At 38.3% G+C, this 19,130-nt stretch overlaps 1 protein-coding gene across 2 annotated transcripts in view; it reads right to left on the bottom strand.

The window, feature by feature from the left end:
- Positions 1-19,130, bottom strand: part of PIAS1 (protein inhibitor of activated STAT 1) — a 140,764-nt gene that overhangs the window by 7,036 nt on the left and 114,598 nt on the right. For both annotated transcript variants that reach the window (XM_025389634.1, XM_025389633.1), the window contains 5 exons: positions 11,252-11,412; positions 9,383-9,513; positions 8,506-8,686; positions 3,550-3,692; positions 1,054-1,091 (listed from right to left, as the gene is read on the bottom strand). In XM_025389634.1, coding sequence (XP_025245419.1) covers positions 1,054-1,091; positions 3,550-3,692; positions 8,506-8,686; positions 9,383-9,513; positions 11,252-11,412 — 654 coding nt within the window. The remainder of the gene's footprint in view (positions 1-1,053; positions 1,092-3,549; positions 3,693-8,505; positions 8,687-9,382; positions 9,514-11,251; positions 11,413-19,130) is intronic.

Below are 19,130 nucleotides of genomic sequence, written 5' to 3'. Positions count from 1 at the left end.
TGCATATTGAAAATTTGTCTGGCAAGTAATCTTCCTTCATAATCAGCTTATCTAGAGTTTCCAAAAATTCTTCAGCTGCCTTCACATCTGCATTTGCAGACTCTCCACTCACTTTGATATTACATAATGAATAATGATTCTTGAATCGTTTAAACCACCCAGAGCTAGCAGTACATTTAACACTGTTGTTGGGTCCAATCTTAAATTCTTTAAACATTGCAAACAAACTTTTTGCTTTGGCCATGATCATTATGGTGCTGAGAGGGATATGTTTCTTCGTCTGGTCTTCAATCCAGGTCACTACAAGTTTCTCCATATCTGATACAGGCCCTTCTCAAATTTTTGTTAGTCTTGTTGCCTTCAATGAAGCAGATCCTTTAACAGCTTCTGTCACTTTGTTCTTGTTCTTTAAGACTGTGGCTATGGTAGAATGGGACTGCCTGACTGGTGAGCAATAACCATCACTGATCTTCCACCTTCATTGTCCTTAATCACTTTTAATTTTTTTGCCATGTCAATCACTCGATGTGGCCTCTTACTGGCAACATTAGCTGTGGATTTTGTATGCTTAGGGGCCATGATCAACAAAACAAGACAAGATTTAATCAAGCACAAGAGGAAATGATGCAATCAAGAGATATGGCTAACTGGGATGTATGAGGCTGTCCTGGAGTAACACTGCACACTGTTTTACAGCAAACTTAAAAAAAAAAAATAAGTAGAAGATGTACACTCTAAAATAACAATAAAAAATAAAGTAAATGCATAAACCAGTAACATAGTTGTTTATTATTATATTGTACATAATTGTATGTGCGATACTTTTACATGACTGGTGGCATAGGTTTGTTCACACCAGCATCACCACAAACACGTGAGTAATGCCTTGTGCTACGATGTTACCATGGCTATAATTGATGTAGGAATTTTTCAATTCCATTATAATCTTATGGAATGCATATATGGTCTGTCATTGACCAAAATGTCATTATGCGGCACATGACTGTATTTTTAATGTACAATTAAAGTAACAGTAAATTTTTCATAACATACCTGATTGTCTCCTGATAAGAAAGGAAAGAAATCTAATCCTGTGGAAGAAAAAATTATTTCAGTTAAAAAAAAAAAAGGAAAAACTCTTCCAAATGCCCCAATACTTCAAAAACAAATACAAGTCTTAAATGCTATGTCACTCAGAATTTTATTTAAACATGAAGAGTTGAGCTAAATGCTTTATGTCTCTCCCATCTTTAGATTACTAAGGCTGAAAACTAAGCTTTGGCAATGATTTGTCTTCTCTGTGACCCCATTTGGGGGACTGAGGCCATGATCACTCTGTCAGATTTAACACTGATCCTTAAACTGGCATAGTACTTTTTAACAAATGCTCTCATGGACTCCTCTTAAGGAAACTTTCAATCTACTCTCAAAGTTACTCCTCACAAGCACTTCATGAAGTATGTAATTATTTTTGCCCTCATTTTGCAGGTGAGAAAGTTTGAAGTTGAAAGAGTTAGGTTAAATAAGTTGTAGCACTGATTTTTCTTTCTTAAATTTTGCTCATTTGCTATCAGATTCAACTGACAGACTGCAGTGGCACGAGGGGAGAAGAGATTTGAGTGCCTGAAAACTGGCTATTACATAAGAAGGAATAGCCCTGATACCTGGCTGCTGAGGATTCACTGCAAGCAGTCCCCTTCCAATTAACATTCTTTTCTAGATCACCCAATGTGTAATGCGATGAAGAGCAAGTAAACAGGCATGAATTAAATGCTTCATTGTGATATCTAAACTTGGGGAAAAGTAAAACACGCAGATGTAGATAAATATATTACAACATCACAGATACTCTGGGCATCTACTCACTGTCTACATTATAACCGATTACAACATGAGGGCTTACAAAATGCATAGCACTGTTGCTCTTGATAGTGACAGTGCGTTTCATACATGTAGAAAAAAGGTATAGAAAGATATCTAACCAACTGTTAAGAGTAGCTATAACTGTCCAGATGCGGTGGCTCACGCCTATAATCCCAGCACTTTGGGAGGTGAAGGCAGGCGAATCACCTGAGGTCGAGAGTTTTGAGACCAGCCTGACCAACATGGTGAAATCCCGTCTCTACTAAAAATACAAAATTAGCCAAGCCAGGCACGGTGGCACGTGCCTGTAATCTCAGGTACTTGGGAGGCTGAGGCAGGAGAACCTGGGAGGCAGAGGTTGCAGTGAGCCGAGATTGTGCCATTGCACTCCAGCCTGGGCAATAAGAGCAAAACTCCGACACACACACACACACACACACACACACACACACACACACACACACACACACACGGCAATAAGAGCAAAACTCCGACACACACACACACACACACGGCACTCCAGCCTGGGCAATAAGAGCAAAACTCTGACACACACACACACACACACACACACAAACCTGGGCAATAAGAGCAAAACTCTGACACACACACACACGAGTAGCTATAACTTCCGGGGAGTGGGGTTGGGGGATAGGTAGAGGGAAACTTTCACTTTATGTTTCTGTGTTGAATTTTCTACAATGAGCATATATGGCTTTTTTAATAAAAAAAGTTCTTAGATTATATGACTAATATACAAATTATTATGCTACAAAGATATACAAGAACAATTCTTTTTGATAATATTATGAACTCAAAATATACAAATGAGTATACTGACATTTCGAACTGCTTTTAAAAAAAAGGATCAGATAAATATATACACCCAGTATGTACCCACACAATTAAAAAAAATTCTTAAGCGATCAAATTCATTAGAATAAAAACTAAAACTTTCAAATGTCTCAACTCACCATTAATTAAAACATAATACAACATAGTTACCCACAATGCCTGTTGCATTACAACTAAAGTCAGGGAACAATAAATAATGTTCATAGGGCTGGGCGTGGTGGCTCACGCCTGTAATGCCAGCAGTTTGGGAGGCCAAGGCAGGAGGACCACGAGGTCAGGAGTTTCAGACCAGCCTGACCAAAAGAGTGAAACCCCACCTCTACTAAAAATACAAAAAAGTTAGCCGGGTGTGGTAGCGGGCGCCTATAATACCAGCTACTCATCGGGAAGCTGAGGCAGGAGAATTGTTTGAACCTGGGAGGTGGAGGTTGCAGTGAGCTGAGATCGCGCCACTGCACTTCAGCCCAGGCAACAGAGCAAGACTCCATCCTCCACGGCAAAAAAAAAAAAAAATAATGTTCATAAATACCAAAATTCAAACCCACATACTAGCGATCATTCAAAAACAATTTGCGGAGTACTTAGGAGCTCACAAAATCTAAAGATTATTGTACTAGTTCTACCACTGGGAGTAAAACACTGGCTACTGATGACAGTACAGGAAGTGGGTCAGTATTTTTAACAGCAGCATATTATTTCTCTCAGTTCCCTGGGTTCAAGGCCCTGTTGGCTCAATCTTCCAGTTCTTCCTTAGATTCACCTAGAAGAGAACTAGATAGATCAAAGGCATTCATAATGCCATGTGACAGTACAAAAGAACCAGTGACTCACCTTGTAAGTCATAAGGCATGGGTGTCATGTGGAAAGGATGCCTATAGTCTTGGATGAGGGAGGTATTAATGTAGCTTGTGTCTACAGCAGGAAGGCTTGGGGTGCGGGATACTGGAGATGCTTGATGTGGAAGACTTAAAATGCTGGAAGAAGGAAAGATTGGCATAGTTTTCATTAGTCAGTTAAACTCTCAAAGTTAACAAAAAAAGAGGTTGTATCTCACAACAAACCCTAGGTTTTGCGCTGGAAATAAGAAAAAACCAAGCAAAGTAATGTATAATTTAGATTATACACAATTATGAGAGAATAATTTGTATACATAATAGCATTTAACAGAGGCCATAGGAAGAAATGGACAGATGCAATGGTATCCAACATTCACAAACCTCACATTGCCTTTGGAATATCATCACCTATGCTTTCAGAATGCAAGAGAAAGGTACAGTTGAGCCACTTTACCAGGATATGAGTGAAAGATACCTACATCAAATGAAATTCGGAAACCCTTTTAAAACAACACTGAAGTATTGGCTAGTAAGAAGTATACGTATGCCCTAGCAAAGAAAATACATATAATAAGAAAGAGGGAATGAAGCAATCTGAGTGGTCTGGAGTTGGATTGTAGTCTTCAGGAGAACAAAAACTGGGTATTGTTTAGTATACCCAATGCCCAGTAGAGTTATCAGCATGTTGTTTGCATAAAAGCCCTGCTGAATCTAATGAATGTAGTGAAACAAGAAGAAATACTCCAAAATGAGGCCGGGTGCAGTAGTTCACGCCTGTAATCCCAGCACTTTGGGAGGCTGAGGCGGGTGGATCACAAGGTCAGGAGTTCGAGACCAGCCTGGCCAGCATGGTGAAACCTCATCTCTACTAAAAATAAAAAAATTAGCCAGGCATGGTGGTGCACGCCTGTAGTCCCAGCTACTTGGGAGGCTGAGGCAGGAGAATCACTTGAATCTGGGAGGTGGAGGTTGCAGTGAGTCGAGATGGCGCCACTGCACTCCAGCCTGGGCAACAGAGCGAGATTCCGTCTCAAAAAAAAAAAAAAAAAGAAATACTCCAAAATGAATAGGTGGTGGAGAGTTTTTAAAGGGAGAATACTATAACTGGAAAAAAAAAAACATAAAACAAGAATTAGGACTCTAAAAAACAGTGAAAAGTTTAAATAACTGAGTAGCTTTTTAAAAAAAAATTATTAAAAATTAAGGGAAAGGCAAAAAGGAGAAGGAAAAAATAATAATTTAACTAATTTTGGGGCCTGGCATGGCGGCTCATTCCTGTAATCCCCATACTTTTGGGATGCAGAGGCAGAAGGATAGTTTCAGCCCAGAGGTTGCCCAGACTGGGCAACATAGGGAGACCCTGTCTCTACGAAAACTTAAAAAACTTAGCTAGGCCTGGTGGCATGTATCTGTAGTCCCAGCTACTTGGGAGACAGGTGAGAGGATTGCTTGAGCCCGGGAGGTCGAGGCTGCATGTGCCGTGATTGCACCACTGCACTCAAGCCTGGGTGACAGAGCAAAAGCCTGTCTCAAAACAAAACAAAAACAAAAACAAAACTAATTTCGAAAAGAAAAAGAATTATAGTAGCCCTCTTGGAAGGAAACATAAGGGTTATACGTTACCCCACCAATACAAGAGGCTGAAGGTATATGTGTTATAGAAAATAAAGAGAAAGGAAGCAATAAAGCGGCTGTCTTTTGCTTTTAATGCTTCATGTAAAGTACCTGGGGCATGGGGATACAATTTCAGTGATATAGAATATTTCAAAAGAGGGCCGGGCACGGTGGCTCATGCCTGTAATCCCAGCACTTTGGGAGGCCGAGGCAGGTGGATCACCTGAAGTTGGGAGTTTGAGACCAGCCTCACCAACAGGGAGAAACCCCATCTCTACTAAAAAATACAAAAAATTAGCTGGACATGGTGGCCCATGCCTGTAATCCCAGCTACTCAGGAGGCTGCAGCAGGAGAATCACTCGAACCCAGGAGGTGGAGGTTGCGGTGAGCCGAGATGGCGCCATTGCACTCCAGCCTGGGCAACAAGAGTGAAACTCTGTCTCAAAAAAAGAACATTTCAAAAGATGCCAAGGTTGGATTTCTAGGAATAGAGTTCCAGTTATGACCATCTACCACATTTTAATGAATGGGGTATGAAGCATAAAACACACTCTCGTCTGCCTCATAAAAATGTTTCATCTAATGGAAACTTGGTTAAACCTCTTATATCTAGAAAAAGTACCATTTACCATTAGCTGAGTTCTCTCACAATGTCTAAGAGATTACCAGAGGATTTAAAATGCTAGTCTTTGAAAACATCTCAAACAGCACAGACAATTTCTGGATGAACATTAAGCATTCAGTGGCTAAAGACAACAAAATGTTTTACATTTAGTTTTTGCCTGTAATTCCTGGCTGCATGCTTTTCTTTCAATTTGTAATAATGTTTTGAAATGCATTTCAACCTTTATACTGCACAATAACAAACACAATATGCTGGACTGAGGTTTCCAGTTACCAATTAGTCATTATTATAAAATAGCTACTAGTGTTGACTACGGTATTATTCTCCTTCTAAGGATGTACTCTTTCAAATTTCTTGTTTTCATCTGCAAATAGAGAAATGTCTGGCATTTGCAAATACTATATCTGGGTTCAATTAGTCACTGGGAAATTCAGGAAGTAGTTAATGCATCTAATGTTATTTTCCAAACATAATAAACACTATTTAATTCTCTCCAAATGTCTTTGGAGAAAGAGCAAAGTAAATATCCAAAGAAGAAATACTAGATTCCTAAACACTCAAATGTCTTCTTTAAAGAAAAAAATACATAGTCACTAATACTATTGAATAGTTTACATAAATACATATGACTACTATTAATAGTCTAAAGAATAGAACTAATATATATATGACGATGCATTTAGCCCAAAAGTATTTATACATCCAGAGGTTTATGAAATATCTTTTAACATTGTGATTATGGCACTTAAAAAAATCACATGACAATGTGTATTTGGTCATACTATGGTTTGACATTTATAAAATATCTTGGAATTGAAATTCTATAGATACTTGTTCTAACTTTAGGTAATCTGACTTTTCCTTTTCTCCTACTCAGACACAAAATACATTGGTGTAGTAACAAGGTCAGGCTCGCTGGGTTACAGCCATCAAGGTAGGCTTTTATCAGAGGTCATGTTCATAAGAGTAGGATTTGTGTTTAAATTATTTACTTTGTTTAGAATGATGATACTGTTTTTAATGTCTTTGTTTCTCTCCCTATGCCAAGACAGACTACTCTAGAATGAAAATACCAATGTGTGAAATATGTTTGATTGAAATCTTATTTTTTTTGAGATGGGGTCTCATTTTGTCACCCAGGTTGGGAGTGCAGGGCATGATCTTAGCTCACTGCAACTTCCACCTCCCAGCTTCAAGTGATCCTCCCACCTCAGCCCTCCGAGTAGTTGGGACAACAGGCACAGAGCACCACACCTAGCTAATTTTTTTGGTACAGACAGGGTTTTACCATGTTGCCCAGGCTGGTCTCGAACTCATTGAAATCTTTAATCTCATTATACATTGTCAAACCTGAAAATGATTTGACTCCAGGCACAGAAATGCCTGCTCTTGATCTGGTGTTGTAATAATGCCATCTATGGACTTTCCTTCTCTCTCTTACATTCTTTCTTTAGTCCCTACTGCTTGCTGGAAGGGTTTCTGGTTAGCTTCTATTCAGTTACAACAGGCCATGTGGTTCTCCTGCTTTATACCTAAAAAGCGACACATCTATTTCTAGATTTACAATTAGTGTGCCACAATTGTGCTTTAGCACAATTAGAAATCTTGCTCAGAATCCCTGATGTGTCTACAGGACTAACAGCCTGTTTTGGGAGTACAGTTGGAGTCTGCTACTTGTTTTACCACCCCCCAGAAAGTGCTAAGCTCTTTAAGGTTAAGGCTGTACTTACTCATTTTATTATCATCCATGCTTAGCTGAGGGTGTTTTATACAAAGTAGATAACAATGTTTCATGAACTGAAGCATAACCTAGGTACACTGTTATTGATATAAGACTAACGGAAAATATGGGAGAAAAGTCTGCAAAGTGGGAAATGTGTACTGCAACAGAAGTCATTCACTGCCAGCCTCATTCACATTCTGAGGCAGATTTAAATCATCGGTCTTCCTCTGCTTTCCACCTGAAACATTCAACTTGGGGTGAATTTTAGAGCATACATTCCAGTTTGAACAAATGTTCTACATCCTGCGAGCAGGAGCAGAATCACCTGGGAACTTACTAGAAATACGAATTTTCTTTTTTTCTTTTTTTTGAGACAGTCTCACTCTATTGCCCAGGCTGGAGTGCAATGGTAAGATCTTGGCTCACTGCAACCTCCACCTCCTGGGTTCAAGCAATTCTCTGGCCTCAGCCTCCAGAGTAGCTGAGATTACAGGCACACGCCACCATGCTTGGCTAATTTTTGTATTTTAGTAGAGACAAGGTTTCACCATGTTGCCCAGGCTAGTCTAAAACTCCTGAGCTCGGATAATCCACCTGCCTCAGCCTCCCAAAGTCCTAGGATTACAGGCGTGAGATACCACGCCTGGCCTAGAAAGACAAATTTTCTTAGTCTCTCCTCCTGACTCAGACGCAGGGGAGCAATGTGTGCATTTTAATAAGCTCTCAGGTAATTCTGATGTATGTACACCAGTTTGAGAACCACAGTACTAGAATCATCTTTTGATAATAAAGAATACTATATCCAAGTAACCTTTTAGTGCACTACCCGAATCCCTCCAGAGTATTACAAACCTGGGAAAAATTCAAACTATTCTTTGATTGCTAAGTTAAGTTTCACAATCAAGAATCATTTTATTTGGCAAGTCTTTAATCCCTATTTGCCAAGTTAATTTTCATGATTACTTTTTTTTAATGTCTCAGCACTTACCCTTTATTATTTAGTGGTGATGTGGGAGAAAGGGAAGGACAGGTCCTCTTGGCAGATGGCTCTTCTTCCTCTTCATCAGATGAACTGTCTATGGTTAGGTCAATCACTTCTACTTTCTTGTTTTTATTTGAGGACTGGTGGTGAGAAGCTACTTGATGCTCCAATGTGGAGCTCAAGCATCCTATATGGGAATGATTAAAATACAAGGCAAGGGAAGAGTTATGACATCTCTCTTTTCTCAGTGTCCCTACAGTTTATCAGTTACAGTTTAGATTCACAATATTGTTGGAGCCAGAGAGTAGAAAACCAACAGTGGCTCTGTTCTACTAAGTTTAAAACTATTATTTAATAATTGTAAATTATTTTTCAAAATAATAATAAATTACTGAATTAGAGCGAACAATCAAAATGCGTCTTATGTCCACTTCAGAAGAAAAGTAATTTGAAAGCACAGACTGTATATTAATTTTTGTCTGCATAGTATCTGACATACTTAAGAAATACGATGATAGCATTTTCAAAACTCATAGTCTCTTTCCAGCAAAAACATACTAAAAGCCAGGAAAAAATAAATAAATGAAAACTGAACCTTTACTACTCTGTACCAAATCTGTTAAAAATTTAAAAAGGGTACAGTTTCAAAAGTATGACTTTACAAATGACTAATTATATTACATTACTTTGAAATCTTATATCAGAAAATTTTTTAAAGCTGGCAAAAAAGTGAATTTAAAAGGATTTCTATCAGTAAGTTAATAGGAATCATTAAGCTATCCACAAACTGCTCAGTGTTTTTTAAAAATATATGGATTTTAATATTGGAAACCAGACTTACAGCAGTAGGGAGACTGCCCCTTCCTTGTGAAGAACTACTCACCATCGACTCCATTGTAAGAGGCAGAAACTTCTTGTACTTCCTTTTTCGATCTCATCGGTGCCCAAGTGCCATCCTCCTTAAATTGTATTTCATCACAGTCTGTACAGTACTTTAGGATTTCCATAAACAAGCTATAAGAAAACAATTCATCCTTAAAATATCATATTTTAAATGAAAATAAAAGTTGAACAACTTAAGTTATATTTATTCTTAAAATCTAGTGTTAAATAGGAATATAGCTGCCTAATTTATGTCACATTTATGTAAGAAAATATGTGACCACGAAAAATGACATTTTCAAAGATTTTTAATCATATGGGAAAATGTTGACAAAAAGTGAGAAAAGATCAACAAAAGAAAGCTTAATTTCAAAAATAAAATTATGTGTGAGTAGTATATAGATAGTAGTTACCTCTGGGTGGTACCTTCATGGGTATTTATTTTTCTTCTTTATACGTTTTTGCATATTCTAAATTGCCTACAATAAGCATGTCTTATTTGATAAACTGAAGCAATACATACACAAACATGTAATCAAAGGTTAAATCTCTTTAATAAAATATTGTAACAGACATTTAAAAACATGTATAAAGAATGCATAAAATTAACTATGGCCAAATTCTTAGGTTACAATGTTAAATGAAACCAAAGGATAAAAATTATTTACAGTGTACAATCACAACTATGGAAAGACGAAAATTGGAAAATTATACACCCGAAAAAGCTTTTTATTTTCCTGTGTTTTGCAATTTTTCTTTAAAACAGTATGTGTGTACATGGCTTTTATAACAAGAAATGGGAGAACCTAAAGCTATGTTACATATAAAGTTGGAAAATATTACTATTTAATTCTGATTTACTACTAAGTGATCACCATCATTTCTGAAAAATTAAACATAAAACATTTAAGTTACATGTTTTTCTTTTTTTTTTCCCCATGACTGGTCTGACATCTTTCAAGCTCCAGGTTATACTTGTATTGCTAAATATACACAATTTCTGATATTACCACCTTTATGCTCCTATGTTTTCTTAAATACTATAGGTAAGTTGCCTTAAGTCTTTTGCTAGAAAGTACAGGAAATATTAAGTACAGGCCGGGTGCGGTGGCTCACATGCCTGTAATCTCAGCACTTTGGGAGGCCAAGGCAGGAGGATCACTTGAGCCCAGGATTCAAGATCAGCCTGGACAAAATGGCAAGACTCTGTCTTTGCCCCCCCACCCCCCACAAAATCAAGCAGATTCCTCCTTTTCACAATAGTTTTTGTTTAGTGGCAAAAGGGGGGGAAAAAGGAGGCTGCAGAAGAGGAGAACATTTAGAGGAACATTCCAAGATGTCTGGTAGGACAGATAAAACAAAGGGGTGTTAAAAGCAATTGGTTATTGTGATGCCATAGGTGGACAAGACAAAAAAGAAAAAGAAGACCATGACTGTAGCTGGATCTAATCTCCACAAACAGGTTAACTTCTATTGAAAAGCCCAATTTTGGATGAACCTGAGTTAACCCAAATTTCCCCATACATTCTTTTTCCAATATGGTCTGCATATCTAGGGATGGATGGACTAATGACAGGAAAAAGAAAAGGTATAAGCACACCCTGCTTAAAACCACTAGTGCTTTAAACGACAAATGCCAGGAGGCACTGACAGTTAACACACGTATTTTCAAAACAAGGGAACATCGAGTTAAAAAGATAAAATATTCATAACACTAATTTGAAATAAATTACTTTGAAAATATTGGTTTGCAGATTCACAAAAATCCTACAAATACATAACTTAGAATTTTCATCCCAAATCTGATGTGTAACAAACCAAGATAATATATGGTCATTTCAAGGTACCAAAAACACTTAAAGTAACATACCCATCAATAATAAGGTGTTCATATGGAGCCTTCTTATCACAGACAGGACAAACCCAGGTTGGTTTTTTCTCATTCATCTGAATGTAAAGAGTTGCGTCAAAACACTGTAGATGAGAACATGTAAGGGCCCGACACGGAATTGTCAGCCGCATTTTACCAAGCTTTAAAAAGGGAGAAAAAGTAAATATTAGGTAATTGCTATTCAACATTTAAGCTTTGACAAAAATTTCCTAGAACACAACAGGTAGGCATGCTGATTTAAAGCATACTGTGTTTACTTTTCATCAATGTAGGAGAACATTAAATACATTTCCTGTGAAATATCCATAGGTTTAAAAATCACAGCATTTATTTGGCTATCAAACAAAATGACTATGGAAAGTCTACAAGGGTTATTTACTAAAATCCACAGCTCACAGATCAGCTTTTGGTGGAGAGGGTCATAACCACTTGAATTATACTCAAAATTTCGTGTGTGTATTTTTCTGGAGAGAGTGCTTTCACCAGTTTTTTAAAAAAAGAGATGGGGTCTTGCTATGTTGCCCAGGCTGAAGTGCCAACTCTATTCACAGGCACAATTGTAGCACTCTACAGCCTCAAACTCCTGGGCACAAGCAATCCTCCTGCCTCAGCCTCCAGAGTATCTGGCAATACAGGCACACACTACTGTGCCCAGCTTTTCTCAAATTCTTAAAGCAGTCCTTGATCCAAAAAAAAAAAAAAATTTAAGAACCACCTAACTAGGGATTAGGGAAAATAGAGAATGTCTTATTAAATACTGCACAATACAGAAATCCATTGATATTTGCTATCAGTCTTACCTATGAATAAGAGCAGTTCACAGGACAAAACTGAATCAATAGTGATCATTCCCCATGATGCTTGGCATAATTGCCAAGTGGCAGCTCTGAGGAGGAAGGCAGGTGCACACACTCTTTATTGCTTCCTCACTGGGAACCATCATGAGCAATTCAGCCTACAGCCCTGGACCTCTAGCATCTCCAGCATGTTAGGAGACTTGTTGCCCTGCAAATATTGCTTCAGCTGACATGTGGTGAGTCTATTCAGGAAGAGGAAATCTGCTTCATCTGGTCCCTGAGCTGCTAGCTTTAGCCCAAGGCAGAGAAGCCGCCCAGAAACCTGCACAGGGAGCTACCATATCACTATCTCATTCCCCAGAAGCCAGCTTGTACCACTGTAGAGTCCCCAGATCGCACAATGGCCATATAGTAGATAAGTTATCTATTTCAATAACCACATTATTTGCCAAGTACCAGGAAAAGATTTGTGAACTTGAAAAATACAAAGGCTTGTGCTGGAGAGGATGTGGAGAAATAGGAATGCTTTTACACCGCTGGTGGGAGTGTAAACTAGTTCAACCATTGTGGAAGACAGTGTGGCGATTCCTCAAGGATCTGGAACTAGAAATACCATTTGACCCAGCCATCCCATTACGGGGTATATACCCAAAGGATTATAAATCACGCTACTTATAAAGACACACTGCACACATATGTTTATTACGACACTATTCACAATAGCAAAGACTTGAAACCAACCCAAATGCCCATCAATGATAGACTGGATTAAGAAAATGTGGCACATATACACCATGGAATACTATGCAGTCATAAAAAAAGATGAGTTCATATCCTTTGCAGGGACATGGATGAAGCTGGAAACCATCATTCTGAGCAAATTATCACAAGGACAGAAAACCAAACACCGCAGGTTCTCACTCATAGGTGCGAACTGAACAATGAGAACACTTGGACACAGGAAGGGGAACATCACACACCAGGGCCTATCGTGGAGTGACGGGCAGGGGGGCGGGATAGCATTAGGAGAAATACCTAATGTAAATGACGAGTTAATGGGTGCAGCAAACCAACATGGCACATGTATACCTATGTAACAAACCTGCACATTGTGCACATGTGCCCTAGAACTTAAAGTATTATATATATATATATATATGTATATATATAAAAGAAAAATATAAAGGCTTGAAAAGAATATGAGTTAAATGAGGAAAAGATTCTTGGCTTAGATCAATTTCAGGGAAATGTGCAATTTCCTAGTCTACCAGGGAATTAACTGTCATTTGGTGCCCAAAATAATTGCTTTGATACCAATGATTTACTGTGTCTCTAAGAAAGGCATTTAACCTTTCTGGGTCCCTTTTACTTTCTCTAAGGTAACACTGTTTCCTCCTTACTTCAACCAGATGTAGCCATGATGAATAAAAATAGAACCCTGAACATGTTATAAACTTACTGAGAACAGAGCAACGCCAGTTTATAGTATCAGAAGTATAACCTGGAGAGACCTAGAGTAAAAACTGGTTAACTCCCTTCTGTGTACTCCCAACTCTATACTCCTGCATATGATTACAATCAAGCACCACATAACATTTTGGTCAACAGTGAACCACATATATGATGGAGGTCTTCAAATTATGTACAGTACATAATACCTGATAACAGACAACCATGTTACTGGTTTCTGATTTACTATACTTTTTATCATTATTTTGGAGTGTACTCCCTTTACTTATATATATTTTAAAAGTTAACTGTAAAACAGCCTCAGGCGGGTAGGAGAGAACAGCTCCATGTCTGTTACTGCCACTGAAGACCTTCCAGTGGGACAAGACGTGGAGGTGGAAGGTAGTGATACTGATGATCCTGACCCTGTGTAGGCCTAGGCTAATGTGTGTCTTAGTTTTTAACAAAAAAGTTTAAAAAGTAGAAAACAAAAGTAAAAAAATGTTAAAAATAGAAAAAGCTTATAGAATAAGGATATAAAGAAAGAAAATATTTTTGTACAGTTGTACAACGTGCTTGTGTTTTAAGCTAAGTGTTAATACAAGAGTCAAAAGTTAAAAAATTAAAAAGCTTATAAAATAAAAAAGTTACGTGGCCGGGTGCAGTGGCTCACGCCAGTAACCCCAGCACTTTGGGAGGCCGAGGAGGTAGGATCACCTGAGATCAGGAGTTTGAGACCAGCCTGGCTGACGTGGCGCAACTCCGTCTCTACTAAAAATACAAAAATAAGCCAGGCATGGTGGCATACATCTGGGATCCCAGTTACTTGGGAGGCTGAGGCAGGAGAATCACTTGAGCCTGGGAGGCAGAGGTTGCTGTGAGCTGAGATCACACTACTGCACTCCCGCCTGGGCGACACAGGGAGACTCTGTCTCAAAAACAAAAAACAAAAATCAAAGTTACAGTAAGCTAAGGTTTATTGTTGAAGAAAGAAAAATATTTTAAATTTATTGTAGCTGCAGTGTACAGTGTTTATAAAGTCTACAGTGATGTAAGTGATGTCCTAAACCTTCACATTTGCTCACCACTCACTGACTTATTTGGAGCAACTTCCAGTCCTGTAAGCTCCATTCATAGTAAGTGTGCCATACAGGTGTACCAGTTTTCATCTTTTATACTTTTTACTGTACCTTTTCTATGTTTAGGTACACAGATACTTAGCATTGTGTTACAACTGCCTACAGTATTCAGTTTTGTAACATGCTGTACAGTTTTGCAGCCTAGGAGCAATAGTCCCAAGGTACATAGTAAGCTATACCATCTAGGTTTGTGTAAGCACACCTATGATGCTTTTGTTGAACACCACCACCTATGATGCTTTTGTTGAATAACACACCTATGTTGCTTTTGTTGAATAACAACAAAATCCCCTAATAATGCATTTCTCAAAAGGTATCCCCATCATTAAGGCATGCACAACTGTATGTTACTTATTTATACGTGTGTCTCCTCCTACCAGAAACAGGTTGGACTAATTTCCTTGTCCCCATACTTGGAAATATACAGCAGTAAGACAGTCCTGTGCACTGATAAAGCTTCAGTTGTGCATGATGGGCAATTCCAGGAGGCACCACTCATGGAAGGTATGCAGGTCGTACTCAGTAATTTATAGTGCAGCCTGAGTATGAATTCTGGTGTTAGAATGAATCCTGGCCCCACTACGTACCTACTGTGTGAATCCTGAATGTTATTTTATTTAATCACTCAGAGGCTCAGTTTTATAAAATGGGGATAAAAATGGGATCTACACAAAATGATTGTGGGGATTCAATTACGTTTACTGCACAGTACGTGACACATAGTAAGTTTTCAATAAATAAAAATAGTATTAATTAACATATTTGCTTTAAAACACTTTGTACACTAGGAAACCCACCCAAACCTCACCTTAGTAATTCTTTTATTGTGGGCTCACAAAGTATTAAACAGCTTCATCAGACTCCCTTACTGCACTTCTACTCAATTTTAATTTTTTTATTTTTTGAGCAAGAGTCTCCCAAGCAATTCTCCTGCCTCAGCCTCCCAAGTAGCTGGGATTACAGGCAGGTGCCACCATGCCTCGCTAATTTTTGCATTTTGAGTAGAGACGGGGTTTCGCCATGTTGGCCACACTGGTCTCAAACTCCTGGCCTCAAGTGCTCTGCACACCCTGGCCTCCCAAAGTGCTGGCATTAAAGGCGTGAGCCACCCGTCTCACCAATTTTTTATGATTTGATTTACATAAGCACCTGATAAAAAGGCCAAAAAGAACAAAGTAGTTATAACGGAGAAATTACCATTAGGCAAGATACCATGTGGCATTAGTTCAGAAACATTTTCCAAATAGCAATCTGGTTGGTGGTGCCAAGTTACATTTTTGTATCTTATGTCAGACCTTAACTTATCTATGAAATACAAATTCCTATTTTATAAGGTACTTTTGCTATTGCCTTAATACTAAGTAGAAAAACCACAGACTAAAAATTCTAGACAAATACAGTAATAGTACACAAGGTTTATGAACTGTAGAACTACCAGACTACTTCTGATTGTTTATGAAAACGGATAAGATGGTAAGAAATAAAGATTATTTCAGAATCCAAGCCATAGGCAATGAAATTTATACTCTGGGCCGGGCACGGTGGCTCACGCCTGTAATTCCAGCACTTTGGGAGGCCGAGGTGGGTGGATTACAAGGTCAGGAGATCGAGACCATCCTGGCTAACACGGTGAAACCCCGTCTCTACTAAAAATACAAAAAATTAGCTGGGCGTGGTGGCGAGTGCCTGTAATCCCAGCCACTGGGAGGCTGAAGCAGGAGAATGGCATGAACCCAGGAGGCGGAGCTTGCAGTGAGCCCAGATCGTACCACTGCACTCCTACCTGGGCAACAGGGCGAGACTCCGTCTGAAAAAAAAAAAAAAAAGAAATTTATACTCTGAAAAGCAGCTGTTTTCCAAAGGCCTTCATCTCACATACCTTTACCCCATGATCTCCAGCTGTCAGTTCATATCTTGTAGGCAAGAGAGCAACTCTCAAGCCTTTATCTTCAGCTATACTGACAAGGTGACCTACAGAGTTTTTAAGGAATGCTGACACAGAAATGGTGCAAGAAAGACATAAAAGGGTACATAAAAGCAAAAGCTCACTTTCAAATGCATCACTAGCTGTCACATAAATGCCTTAGAATAATAAAATAACTATTATGTGATAATTCTTATATTCGTGATTTTTAAAAAAATCACTAAATTCTAAATAATTATCTGAAAAACAGATATCGATTTTCTCTAACTTGGTATAAGGAGAGAAGCTGAACTTTGAACGTCTTCATCTTGTGATTACAAATTCTTCCTTTCCCTTTATAGGACATAAATTATGTTTGAATTATTTGCATATAAACACTTTAACTCCCAAATGTGTTTTCTAATGCCACTAACTTTACAATAATAGTGCTATCTATATTAGTAACTGATGATGCTGCAAGAGAAAACATTCTAGATACAAGTTTTAACCAACTTATATTTTTAAAAAGCCCTAAAAATGTCAATAAAACGTGCTTTCTCCTTGCAAAAGGAAAAAGTGTGACATTAAAAACAATTTCGGCTGGGCACAGTGGCTCACACCTGTAATCCCGGCACTTTGGGAGGCTGAGGCAGGCGGATCACTTGAGGTCAGGAGTTTGAGACTAGCCTGGCCAACATGATGAAACCCCATCTCTACTAAAAATAAAAAATTAGCCGGGCGTGGTGGCAGGCGCCTGTAATACCAGTTACTCAGGAGGTTGAGGCAGGAGAATTGCTTGAACCCGGGAGGTGGAGGTTGCAGTGAGCTGAGATCACACCACTGCACTCCAGCCTAAGCAACAGAACAAGACTCTGTCTCAAAAAATAAAAAAATTTTAAAAGGGCTGGGAGTGGCGGCTCACACGTGTAATCCCAGCACTTTGGGAAGCTAAGGCAGGTGGATCACCTGAGGTCAGGAGTTTGAGACCAGCCTGGCCAACATGGTGAAACTCCATCTCTACTAAAAATACAAAAAATTAGCTGGGCGTGGTGGCGTTCACCTGTAGCTCCAGCTACTTGGGAAGCTGAGGCAGGGGAATCACTTGAACCTGGGAGGTGGAGGTTGAAGTGAGCCAAGATCTGGTCACTGTACTCCAGCCTGGGTGACAGAGCAAAACTCTGTCTCTGAAAAAAAAAAAAAAAAAGAAAAAGAAAAAGAAAAAGAATAATTTCACAAGGTTTTTTCACAATAATATTTCATAAATACATTTCCAGAGTTTATCTTCTTCTATCAATTCCAAGTCATTTGTATTTGGGTTTACAAAGCAGTTTTTCAAAGATTCCTCCACCTCTATTTTTAATAAATCAGAACCATAAAATTCCCAAAGAGTAAAAACATTTTTAATTATTTTTGTTGCCTTTAGCTAAATGGCACAGAAACAACAGAAACTCATTTATTTGGAGCTCTGTACATCACAATAAGGGCAATTGTAATGCACAGTAAGACATCATATGTACATATTTCAAAGAGAGCAAATCTCCTTTATTATCCTATAAATTTGATATATAGATATTACTAAATTTTATTTTTGAGTAAAAACATACCTAAAATGTATGATCTTACTATTTCAGAATAACTGTGAGGGATTATCCCTTTAGCCAAATAGAAACCCATGAAAGTATTATAATTATATATTTTACACATACATACACACATATACACAATATACACATATAGTTGTTTTGTTTTATACTCTGAATTTTTAAAGCAGATGTCAATTTAAAATGAACTGCTGGCTGGGCGTGGTGGCTCACGCCTGTAATCTCAAGGGAGGCCAAGGCAGGAGGATTGCCTGAGGCCAGAAGTCCACGACCAGCCTGGGCAACATATGAAGACCCTGTCTCTACAAAAAAATACAAAAATTAGCCGGGTGTGGTGGCACATGCCGGTAGTCCCAGCTGCTTGGAGGGTTGATGCAGGAGCATTGCTTGAACCTGGGAGGTGGAGGCTGCAGTGACCTGAGATGGCAGCACTGCACTCCAGCCTGGGTGACAAAGTGAAACCCTGTCTCAAAAAAAGAAAAATAAATAAAGGTGCAAAGAGCAAAATGTGATTAATAGTTTCTAATAATATAGAGATGAGCACCTGAACTACAGAATTAAAACATAGTTCCACAAATAAAACTTTTAAGATTTATATTGGAGTGCTTATTTATACGAATAAATGCTTTATATGTGTGTTAAACATAAAGCCTCATGTATATATTAGTACAACTATAAACACTTTTAAGTGAGACTGCAGAAAAACACTACTCTTTCCAGTGATTTAAATAGAAAAAGAAGTTTATGTACTTTTCTAAACTTATTGTATTTTCTGAATTGGTGTTTTACAACAAAATGAGGCGGCAAAGAACAATGGAGGGGGAATGGATAAATCAGGGTTTTGGAGAAAGAGGGTAGAATAAGTATACATCTTTTTACCTTTTTCTTTTAAAAACATTTTTTGTCTTTTTCTCACCCTCTACTTCCTCAGTGTGTGAACCATTTTTCTAAGCATGAAACACACACATA

The sequence above is a fragment of the Theropithecus gelada genome, chromosome 7a (assembly GCF_003255815.1).
Source record: "Theropithecus gelada isolate Dixy chromosome 7a, Tgel_1.0, whole genome shotgun sequence".
NCBI lineage: Eukaryota > Metazoa > Chordata > Mammalia > Primates > Cercopithecidae > Theropithecus > Theropithecus gelada.
The sequence above is the reverse complement of the archived record's forward strand: the minus strand, read 5'-3'. Positions and strand labels throughout refer to the sequence as shown.